The following is a 12,403-nucleotide window of genomic DNA, read 5'->3' as shown; positions in this document are numbered from 1 at the left end:
TCATTTTGACACAGTTTTATAGCGAGGTTTTAAAACTGCTTTATAGCGACTTTCAAAACCGCTATATACACGGAAGATAAAATATTCTAAAAACTGATTGAAGTTTTCTAAACTGGTTTTATAATCGTCGTGTAGATATCTTGAAGTTCGTTTATATAACGGTCTTGTCGAAATGCGCTTTACGACTATCAAGACTTATACAATGTCTTTATAAAACTTCAATTTGTTCTAATAAAACCAACAGGTGTTTAAAATGTTGCTTGGGTTATAAACATGAACGTATGGCCAGCATTTATAGCATAATAACATTAGGTATGTATATTATTCATATATAAGAAATTCAATAAATGAAATTAGCATTATTGGTATCACTTCATTTTTTTTTATCCAAAAGGGCGAGCGAATTGAACCTTTTTTAGCAAAAAAAATTCCTACTTCAAGCATTTGAATTGCAAGTGCTAAAACGGCATTGACTTTTGAGGCTGTTAACAGTCATTTCAAATTGTATACGTAACTAAGCGTAAGTTAAGCAGCTTACATTTGACTTATCCATCCGTGCTCGCACTGTCCAGTGCAAGCAAGGTCGAACAAAGCCATACAGATGTCTTGTTGCGCTTTGATGGTTCCAGCCCCAGCGTTTGCTTTTCCTACCTGTTTGTGGAATAGGTGTATGAGGCATACAACAAGGTGTCAAAACATTTCCTCACATACTCATTTTAGTCCCTTTCTATCAGTTTATGATTACCACCAATGACTGTATCGTGTCAGTAGTAAAGATAGACGAAAGAAAATAACAGATGTTGTGCAAGCTACTTATAGCGAGTGAAGTAGAAAACGAGCTCTTCTAGTCATAATTGTGGATTCTGAAAGCAGGTTTTGATGAGTAATATCAAAAACGAAACGAACAATTGATCACAAAGGACCTTCGAAGAGGAGGAGTTTGTGCTCATCATCAATTGGAGGCACTCGGATTGCACTTTGATGACACCTGCCTTGGTGAGAGAGATATGTCTGTTCGCAACCCAACTACGCTGATGTCCATCAGCAATGAGGAAAGTTTCGACTTCCTGTTCAAAATTGTTCTTATCGGTGATTGTGGCACAGGTAAAACATGCATAGTGCAGCGCTTCAAATCAGGCAACTTCATCGAGAGCCACGGTAACACGATAGGGGTGGATTTTTCGATGAAAGCAGTCACAGTGGATGGGAAAAAAGTAAAGGTATGTGTAATTGTCTGCCCTGCTTAAAATGTTAATCCATCGCAATGGTTCATCGTACAAGAGCTCTAAAGGAGGGGTGTAAAAACATATTGCGTTGGAAAAAAGTTTAAAGTCTCAAGCCTTCGAAAAATAGTACAGATAAAAAAAAATACTGGACAGCGCTTACCACAGTACAACTAATCTGTTTGCAAATGTTTTGGACAGATAACAGCTTTATTCCTTGACTTCAGATCTAGAATTTGAAGTTCGTTTTCCACTCAAATGTAGATAAGAGTGGCTCCATTCAACCAAAGGTCCAAGATCATACATGACATGACACGGTTATTTTTATTTATTTGTCGTCTATCAAGCGTAGACCGTTTTTGCAAAATTACCTGAAATTGTGGTACAGTCCCCCCACAATCATGGGTCACACACAATTATTAGTCATCGATCATTAGAACTGCTGATATCTACTAAACCAAAAGAAATAATATCATATTATTATTTTTAGTTAATCGACAATATCATCAAAATGCATTGAAAATATAATTTGTGCGTTTGATAACAGTAAAATTGCTGTTTGAATACTTTTTATCAAAGGAGAACTATAAGCTGTGGAACTATCGCATAAAATTCCAATGTTATAAGGTTGACATCTTAAACCGTTAAGCCCCTTATGCGGGTATTTCAAAGATCCCAACCAAATGAATTGGTCCCATATAAGCACAAAAGAAGAGTTTACATTTTCCAAATAAAACTGAGCGAATGAAATGCGAAAATTCAATAATATTCAGCAAAATAAAAGTGACCCATAATTGTTACAGAATCCACCAAGTTCCACACAATCATGGGTCACTTTTTCGCAAGCAAAACAAAACATTTCTTGGTTGCTAGCTCAACCCAATTGCCCCTTGAACGTATACTAGCAAAGAATGCCCCTGAATGTTTGCCAGAAACTTGTTGATTTTCATGTTGATATTCGGGTGTTGCCATGGACTTCTATGTGACTACAAATTGTGGGCAATATGACTAATAATTGTTACAAGCTTCAATTTTGACCCATAATTGTGGTTTTGAAAAACGTTGATTGTTTCGGTAAATTATTTTATTTTTCAACAAAATTGTAAACAAAACCATGTTTGAAATCAAAGAGGGAATATTTAATGACTGAACATGGCCGTAGGAACGGGGGGGGTTTTGGGGGTTAAACCCCCCCCATGAAGGTCCAAAGATGCCAAGTAAATTTTTTTTTACTAAACATAAAATTTGAATTTTCTAATCAAATTTTGATGAACTACTTAAATCATTCAAGAGTAACAATAGTGTAACAATCTTGACTCCAAAACCTCGAAATCTCATTCCAGGACCACAATTCTACAACAGTTGTTCAAAAAATTTCTCACTTGTTGATAGTAATTGAGTCCCAAATATTGAATCCAAAAAAAGTTAAACTAAGCTTTTCAGATTGTATGGATTTTGACCAGATTTTCTCGCTCTATTTGCAAAATCAAACGAAAGTTTTAATTGAATCCTTAGAATTATGTATCTTGTGTCCAAATCATTTTTTTAAACAAATTTTATCAAAAAAAATATAAACGTTTTTTGGAAGCCTGATTCTTCTAATGATTCTGAATCGCCTGATGTGTTTTGAAAAAAAAAAAAAAATTAAAACGGTATTAGTGTTTTTTTTTCTTAATTTAAATCGAATATTCCGAAATTTGCCTGCATGTTGGAAGGATATTTAAGAAAAACTTGAAACTATATGCCCTTATTTCGCAAGGTTTTAGAATAAAATTGTCTGGATTTGCCCACCCCGGATACTTGCGGCAAAATATCTAGTAAGTATCGAGTTTATTCTTCTGGATTTTCAGTTTAGATCATCATTGGTATAGAATCTTGATTCCAACGTTGGTGTTGCATTTTAATCTAAAATGTGATGAATTTTCCATGTTCAAAACTCTAAATTTCGGAATATGAATAAACATATTTGAAATTCAAACCACTGTTAAGATTTGAATCCGAAATTTTTATCCTAAATTTATGTGCAGAGTTGAAACATAAGAAAGTTTCATGAGTCCAGAATTAAAAATATGAAAAAGTTTCGTCATTCACAATTTTATTAATAAATCTCAAGTTCAATTACGAATAAATAATTGGAAAAAATCATGTTGAAAACCATAAATTCAAATTCAAATAAAAGATTTCTGGTCAAGGCTTCTGATACAAATTTCGCTTTCTGGTTTCAAATTCATAGGATTTCTTATCCGGAATTTAGATTCAAGCTTAGAATTTGGTTTCTAAATGCAGAATTCAGACTTTGAACTTAAATCCAAGGTTTGTATTAAGATTAAGCTCAAATTTGAGTTTTATGATCAATATTAAAGTATCGATGTTAAAATTTCATCAGGGATTAAAATTGAAGGAGATCGCAGTTTCATAACGTGGATTCTTGAATCAAAATTAAAATTTTAAATTCATGAAAGTCAGATAAGAAACAAAAATCTGGTGAAAATCACACATAAAAAATAAGATCTGAAGAATAGAATAAGAATTAGTTTTTAAGAATTTGTTTTTCGAAAAATCTAGATTTTAATTTTGAAAACTTTTATTACAGGATTTAAATTATGAAATATTGTAAATTGAATGATAATTTTTTAACTTGTTTTTTATACTTATGTAAAAATTCAGCAGGAAAATTATTTACACAATTTGCATATATGCAGATATTCAAAATCAAAGGTTCTAACTTAGTCTTAAATTTTATTCGAGTCGACAAGAGTAGTAAATAAACCTTATTTTTTACTTTTATTTATGAATATTTGATACATTTTCATCCAATGTTTAAAATGGCTATGCTTATGGTTCAGAAGAATTAGCTAGCCAAAGTAAGTGAGTTAAGAAATTTTTTCTGAATGAAGGTTCAAAATACTTTTTTTTGTTTCGATTCTCGATGCAGTTGGTGCACCAGTTATTGAAAAACCTATCTGGAACAACTGTGATCGATGTTTATTCTTGGGCTCTCACACTCACGGATATCAGCTCAGGCGGCAACTGATTAACCAGCTGAGCTATATCACAAGGACCCATATTTTTGGAAGCTTTATGAACAAAATTTTCTACTCCTAGGACTTATTTTCAAAAATAAATAACTTTAATGCAAAATAACTTTAACCTGAATAATTAGTTTTACATTTTTTCACTTGTGTAGGCGTTGTTTAAGCAAAAATGTTATTGGGGAAAAATTGTCATCAAAACCCCCCCCATGAGCCGGTTCTTCCTACGGCCCTGTGACTGAAATCCATGCAAAGCTTGATGTTTGGTCCACTAACACCCGAATGAACGAACATTTTGTGATGAAATGATACGTTAAGTGACTAATGATTGTGGGGGGACTGTATTTAGTAGTTTTACTTATCTTTGTAATGTTACACCTATAGCACATGACCAAGATTTTCATCAAACAAACCTTGTTTTTAAGCTAGCAAACATCAGAAATGTGTTTACTATACGTACAGTTTATGTACAATAAAAAAATGTATTCATCAGGGGGTCTTGAACAGTCATATAGCTTTTATCCCGCCTAGGAGAGATGAATGACATCCACATGTTAAAATGCTAAGGACCAAATAATTTCAAAAAAAATTAACTCGCGGGTCACTAAGTTTTCAAGTGTCGAAATCTCCCGAATGTATGCAATCATTAAAAAAAACACTTTTTTTACTGTACGCTGGTTTCAATTAGGCTCATTTGCTAAAAGTGATCTAAACCTTTGATCTAGAACAGTGGTTTTCAAAGTGGTCCCTAGCGCCCCCTTGGGGGCGTTGAGAGCTTTCAGGGGGGCAGTGAGCTCAATTTAGAAATTTGCCAATCACGGAGTGCAACCATTATGCCATTAGCCAAGAGGGGCCGCAGGTGGACCGTAGTTGATAGCAAGCTCAAGCTCAATTTAGTAATTTTAAAGAACTATTCAAATTATATATTTAATTTCAAAACTCAAATGTTCTGAAATTTGATGATCCACTTAAATTTATAAAAAAATATTTCGGGTTTCAGTTCATACTATATTTGATTTGTGGCAGGGAGTTCAGTGTGCGACAAATATGATAACCCTTATGATATCTTATCATATTTTAATTATGTAGATATACAAAAATTTCATCAGAATGGAAGAGTTTCAATACGAAATCAGGCAGCCTAGAAGAATAGAATTTTAACCAAGATTGCATAACACTAGTCAAAAGTGTTTCCTGATCATATCCTTTTTACCCAATCCACACAAAAAAATGTTTTGCTAGGATGTAGAGGTGAACTCGGTCCTAAAGCATGAATTATTATTCTTTCAATTCTTTTTCTCTATTTTCCTCCTATCTATTGACTACTAGGACGTGGCCGGCTCCGTTATTGACGTGTAAAGAGAGAGCATCAGTTATGTTCATTGTGAATGTGCTGTCAATCCCAGATACCATTCATTTGATCATTGGACAAAATTGATGGCCTCGGTCAATCACGGAGTAGCAACCATTGGCGATGTGGAATTCATTCTACTGAGTCACGCCTACGATCATGGAATTTGAAATGCGTTCGTTTTATTACCGATAAAAAATACAATTAAAGGATGACGAAGTTTATAAGGAACTATGGATTTAGAATGTTTTAATGTTGCATTTCAAGTTCAATGATTTAAGGTGGATGTGAGTAGTCAATCAAGCTAAGCTAAGCTAAGCTTATAAAAAAATGTATTCATCAGGGGGTCTTGAACAGTCATATAGCTTTTATCCCGCCAAGGAGAGATGAATGACATCCACATGTTAAAATCCTAAGGATCAAATAATTAAAAAAAAAATTAACCCGCGGATCACTAAGTTTTCAAGTGTCGAAAACTCCCGAATGTATGCAATACCCTTTGATCGATAAACACATAAGAAGAATGTTTCTACGCACCTTTTGGGTCATAGATATAATCTTGAAAGGTTCCACGTGAATTTTAATCAGCGATTCAAAAAAGGTCGCAAAATTTTCAAACTTGTTTTTTTCAAAACGTCATAAATGAACGTAGACCCTCTTCAAGTGTTTGTACTGAATTGTCTAAAAGTCGAACCAAACAACTATGTCAAAATTCCATAACTTAACAGAAAAATGCTATTTGTTTTTGTATTTATTTATTCTTGTAACTTAAGACAAAATCTTTTTTATGTGTTACAATAAGGGTTCGTTAAGAATTTCATTTCAACTAACTAACTTCATAATGTTTCTGATGACTTTTATATCGACTCTTACTATTCTTTCACAATTCTATCTGTATCTACCACTGCGAAGTAGTAGACCCGTGAGGAACAAAGAGGCGAAATGTGATGAAAAGTTTTCCAAATTAAAACTACTCTTCTGATCATTTTTTAACATCTTTTACCATATTCTAATCTTTTATCCGTCTATAATATTTCAAATCTTAAATTTTCTTTCTCAAAGAATATAGAATTTTACCGATATAGCCGATAAAATAATTTCACTGAATAAATTTACGGTAATTAACTCTTCATTTCAAGAGTTTAATGAACAATTCCAAATTCTGTTTCGAATTAAATATTTGACATCTGAATTGTATACAATCATTCAAAATATATAATTTGCATTGAATTTCACAAATTATATTTAAAATTTATGATAGTAGAGTAGCAGTTAAAACCATTTTGGTAAAAATTGGTGAGATATATGTGCACACGCAGGGGGAAAATCTTGCCCACCAATGATTTTTCTTCCATACAAAAAAAGACTGCCCGGAAAAATGGTCCAGTTTGCACCTGACGGTTGGGCTAATGGCCGGAATGACAGTGGTTGGATGACGCGGGAAACTTTCTATCTTTCTTTGAGAAACGTATTCCATTTTTGGCCAAGAATAAAACGTATTTTCCGTTTATACTTTTTGTCGATGGCCACGAGTTTTCGCTTCATATCAAACCACAGAGTTCTGTCGTGAGGAAAAAAATATACTGGTGTGTCTATCCAAACGCCACGCTCATTTTACAACCGTTTCGATGTTTCGTTTTTTTAGAGCCTTTAAAGTAAAATGGAATCAAAAACTGATCGAATGGTAAAAATTTAATACTGGAGATCCAATAAAAAAAAAATCCCAAATCGTACTATTACTTAAAACAGCGCAGAATGAAATATCGTCTTTAAAAACCATTTCAGCAAATGGATTAAACAAATGTGGCTTAGTTCCGTGGGATCCTAATTCAGTAAACTATTCGATGTTTTTGGGATCCGACAGAAGAAATGAGTCTCATGATATGAGACAATTGAAGCAATTGATTTCAGTTTCGAAGCCGCTTCTCTTCTTGAGGAGCTCGAAAATTTGTTGACAGTGTTCCAACTTCGATCATCTGAAAAGTTTTTCAAAGAAGAGCAGTGGTTAAGAGATTAATCATCGTAATGTATGTTTATTACTTAATTCATCGCCCTTATCGGTGAAAAGTGATGTCCCATTTAGTAGTACATCTTGAGATTATGAAATTTTATAGATGTAGAGAAAGTTAGAAGAAATGCTTCTAAATAAATTCTACCTGTCATTTTCACCATCCTTCATTTCTTCTAACTTTCTATCCATCTGTAAAATTTCATAATCTTTAGACCTACTAAAAAGGACATCACTTTTCACCGATAAGAGGCCGATAAATTAAGTAACAGAGAATTAATTTTTGGTTTAAAAGTTTAAACTAATCACAGGCTATCTAGATGTAAAACGAAAAATAATGTTGAATACGTTGTGGTATTTGTATTTAACATTATTTTTCAAAATACCGATTATTGAATAGCGCATCCTATGAATAATTCTTATGCTAAAAAATGCTGATACTATATTCACAGCTTCAAATTTGGGACACTGCTGGACAAGAACGTTTCCGTACCATCACACAGAGCTATTATCGATCAGCCAATGGAGTTATTATAGGTAGGTCGAATGAACGAATTGGTTCCCGAGCTAGCAGTCAAATTTGCTGATTTCTCATTCACAGTCTACGACATAACCAAACGCTCTTCTTTCCTAAACCTTCAACGATGGATCGACGAGGTCCGGCGCTATACAGCCTCCAACGTGATGATCTTCGTCATTGGGAATAAGTGTGATTTGGATGCCATCCGCGAGGTGGAGTTTGCCGAAGCACAAACCATGTGCCAATACATACCGGAAATCATGTTCGTCATGGAAACATCGGCCAAGGACAACCGAAACATTGAGGATGCTTTCATGACCCTGGCCACGGAATTGAAGGTAAAGTTGAAGTGCTAATCAATAGAAAATGGAATTTTACGTGTGTCTAACACAAAGCTGATGATTTACAACTTTACATCATAATTTAATCAAAATGAAAAAAGCTTACAAACTTTGCCAAGTGACCTATAGATACATATTTAAATACTTTGACAATTTTTTTTAAAGGTTTTGGATTTTAAGCATTATTCTTATCTCTTCCAATTTATTTCAGCGGCGGCACGATAATATCAGCACCGACGAAAATCCTGAAGGAATAACATTGGGCCAAAGTATGTCGCTTTCGGTTAGTAATTGTAGTTTGTGCAGCAGAACGTAAATGAGCAACTAAATACGGTGGTTAAACTAATGATTGTTGAATCTCTTTAGCTTAGGCAGTTTACATTGGAAAATGTAGAAAAAAATGTACATACAAGCATATATTTTTGGTTTTTATCTTTTGAAAAAATAAAATAAAATTTAACTTAGATGTGAATGAACAAATATAGATGTTATGAATGGGATATTTGTTGTTTTCCCCGAAGAACCAACAGCAGACGATAATCTATGAATTTAAAGAAGCGTACGTTTGATGAACTATGTACTATTTATAACTGAAAGTTGAATTCGTCTTACTCTGTGGGTTCTAGCAGTAGAAAACTATATTTCACAACAAGTGAAGCAGAAAAGCGATATGTGTCACACGCAATGATCTAAATATCGCAGAGCACTGATTAGCCTTAATCTAAAATGTTATCCTTAATTGAAAAGCTAAAAGAATTAACTTACACGCTTTGTGCTGATGCTACAAATTTCAGATAGGTATAATGGTAAGCTTGGTAAATTTGTCTCAATGATTTGGAATAGCAAACAACGCTGATATTTTTTAAAATAAAAATATTTTCATAAAATTTAAAGTTTCACCGGAGTTTTCAGATATTTGTTTGGTCAATTGGGACTTCTGCACCTACGAGATTTCACCAAAACAAAATTTTATTTGAAAGTAAAGTTCTACATTCAAGGTACGATTTTTAATTCAAATTGGGAAAAACGTTTACTTTTTCGAACCATCCATATATAAATGATATAATATACTTTTTATGCAAATTTGATTTCTACGATAACTACTTCCCAGGATAAATTAATTAATCTTCAAAAAAAAAAAAAGATTCCGCTAGTTAAAAAAGTAAGAGAAAATGTGGGCTTGTGATATAGTTCAGTTGGCAAGTCAGTCGCCTGAGCCGATGTCCGCAAGTTCGAGTCCAAAAGTAAACATCGAATTCACATGTACCGGATAAGTTTTTCAATAACTGGGCGTCAACTGCAACGTTCATATAAAGTCGCGATTGTCATAAATCTGGTGAAACGACCATAATCGAAAAAATAAAAAGGGAAAATATCATCATGATGTTAAATCTGTTTGCACTATTCCGGATTATCGAGACAAGGAGTGTTCTTTTAAAATACTTTAAAACTTTTAAAACGAGTTCGGCCTTATTTTTCTTTTCATGCCTCACAATCGATTGAATTGTGCTTTAGTTTTAAAAACATTTACTTGTCTAACATACCGAAATGATATTTATTTGTAAAATGTACACTGGCAATAAACGGTTTTGTAAATATCACTAAGAACAATAAAAATGTTTTAATCCTCTCCAATACGGCATTGTTTTTACTCCAGAACCTGAACCGAATGATTTTTATAGTCACAAGCGATGATTTCGCGGTTTTTACTAACGTACAATCCGGATATCCAGTTGAACTTTCCCGGTGAATCGCCACGTGATCCAACTGCCCTCACAAATTGCCCATTGGGACGATAAATCGATATCCGAGCATTGCCGCCATCCCCAACAAGAATAAATCCACTCTGATCGACAGCGACAACCTCGGGGTACTGAAATTGGCCAACAAGTGAGCCAGCTTGTCCAAACTCCAAAATCTTTTCTCCATCAGTTGTGAACGTTTTGACCCTCCGATTCCCACTATCGAGAACCACCACTTCATCGTTGAAAATCGCAACACCCGTAGGACATTTGAGATCCACATACCGGGCCGTGCCCTTCAACAGTTGATCCTTGAGGATTCGTCCAAACTGCGAAAACATGTACCCGGTCACGGGATCCAGACATTGAACTCTGTCGTTACCGGTGTCACATACAAACAGTGTTCCGTTGGGGGCCACGGTTATTCCTTCCGGTGCCCTACGGTTCACAACATTAGATAACTTCATGAAATCAGAACTAGAATTCATTTAAACTCACCTGAGATATCCTTCAAGATTGCCTTTGCTACAGAGCTGTCGTAGGTAAGTACCATTCGATGAAAAAACAAAAATACAGTGCTTCCACTTGTCCGAAACGAACAGCTCCTTGCTGGCCGGATCGAACGCGATTCCGTTAGGGTAAACCATGTCGTCGTGGCTAATCCGCTGGACGATGTCACCGTTGACTCTGTAAACAGTTAGATCAAACCATGATGAATTAATTGATCGACTACCACATTTCGATAGGAAAAAAAACCTAGTTATGAAATGAAATTTTTAATTAAGACATTATTTACCTTACAATATTGAAGGGTTTGAATACTTATTTTAACTCATGCATGAAGCACTTCCGATCCATAACTAACATTAAGAATCTAAAATTCTGAATTGTTTTGGAATGTTTCCTCTATCAGTGCTGAAACTTTAATTTCGATTCGTTTTATTTCAAAAAAGTTACACGTGACTCGACGTGGTCGAGATCAAAAATCGCGAAATCGTTGTAAATGGTCAAATTTCGTTTCCGTGAGATGCATACTATCGATTGGCAGGTTCATATCAAGCGTCAGAGTGGAACTGAGGATCGGAAACTGCAATTGAAGGTTTTGAGGTCTAGGCAAACCCAGGGTATTCGGACTTTGACATCGCCAAGAAATTCAATGCCGACCGGCACACCGTCAGAAGGAATCGTTTGCGCGAAACAATGCGATCTTTTCGGGCCAGTAAACAACCAAACCAGACATTGAAGAAGAATGTAGAAGCCAAAGGACGGGCCCGGAAGTTATACAACAAGGTTCTTACAAAGTATGACGGATTCATGACGAAACGTACGTGAAGATGGATTTTGGGCAGCTTTCTGGCCAAAAATTTTATAAAGCCACTGCACTGGTCGGAGTGATGTCCCCGGCAAGTTCCAATTCGTTTACAGACATAGAAATTAGAACAAATTTATAATCCATATTTTATTCATATTTAAGAATTTAAAATCAGAATTCAGATTTAGGACTTGGCGTATTGGTGAAAAATTTATATTTCTGAAGAACGAACATCAGCTGTCCAAAAACTTATTTAAGGAACCCTTTAAGAAGGCTTTAGAGACACTCGTTAGTTTCAATGAAATATCAATTGGCTGTGAAAAAAATCCTTCATAATTTGATTCTTGTTCTGTCGAACATTGTTGAGAAAAAACAAAGAATATCAATTGAATAAACTGTACAAATAACAAAAAAATTTAGTCAAAAATTAATTACATTTCTCAAGAAAAATAATTATTTTAAGTAATGATGTGCCGAACCGAATTTTGACCATCTCAACTATTCGGCCAAACGAATAGTCGGTCGAATATTCTGTCGAGTTCAAGTTTTTTACGAAAGCGATTATTTCAATTTCCTTTTAGGGGAAAACTGTACAAGACGCACCAGCGGGGTAAGATGGCCCATGTCATTGTTTCTCAAATATACACTAACCTAAGGCTTCGAATGATGTTTTTCTTCATTTTTATTGTAGCAAATAAGCTTTTTCATCATTCAATAGATGAAATGTTCACAAAATCTACTTTAGTTCTTAGAAACTGAGGAATTAATGGAATCAGCGTGAATCTTGTTAATTTTCATTAGTACCATATAAGGTTTTATGGTAAAACAGCCTGAGCAATCTGATCAAACTACAGCTTATCGTTTTACCATTCAT

The 12,403-nt window shown here is 34.4% G+C and overlaps 2 protein-coding genes across 2 annotated transcripts in view; one reads left to right on the top strand and one right to left on the bottom strand.

Annotated features, from left to right (window-relative positions):
- The first annotated feature begins 652 nt into the window (after positions 1 to 652).
- LOC129756398 (ras-related protein Rab-43) lies at positions 653 to 10,110 on the top strand. The gene is made up of 4 exons (XM_055753260.1): positions 653 to 1,220; positions 8,067 to 8,151; positions 8,216 to 8,472; positions 8,687 to 10,110. Exons 1-4 carry the CDS (start codon positions 1,008 to 1,010, stop codon positions 8,789 to 8,791), a joined length of 660 nt encoding a protein of 219 aa, XP_055609235.1. The 5' UTR covers positions 653 to 1,007; the 3' UTR covers positions 8,792 to 10,110.
- The window catches only part of LOC129752873 (uncharacterized), a 21,141-nt gene continuing 18,697 nt past the window's right edge, over positions 9,960 to 12,403 (bottom strand). Inside the window, exons 9-10 of the mRNA XM_055748659.1 lie at positions 10,716 to 10,904; positions 9,960 to 10,655 (exon numbers count right to left, since the gene is read on the bottom strand). Of these exons, the coding sequence (XP_055604634.1) occupies positions 10,124 to 10,655; positions 10,716 to 10,904 (721 nt within the window). The 3' untranslated portion in view covers positions 9,960 to 10,123. The remainder of the gene's footprint in view (positions 10,656 to 10,715; positions 10,905 to 12,403) is intronic.

The sequence above is a fragment of the Uranotaenia lowii genome, chromosome 3 (genome assembly GCF_029784155.1).
Source record: "Uranotaenia lowii strain MFRU-FL chromosome 3, ASM2978415v1, whole genome shotgun sequence".
Lineage (NCBI taxonomy): Eukaryota > Metazoa > Arthropoda > Insecta > Diptera > Culicidae > Uranotaenia > Uranotaenia lowii.
Note: the sequence above shows the minus strand (reverse complement) of the source record. Positions and strands in the feature narration are given on the sequence as shown.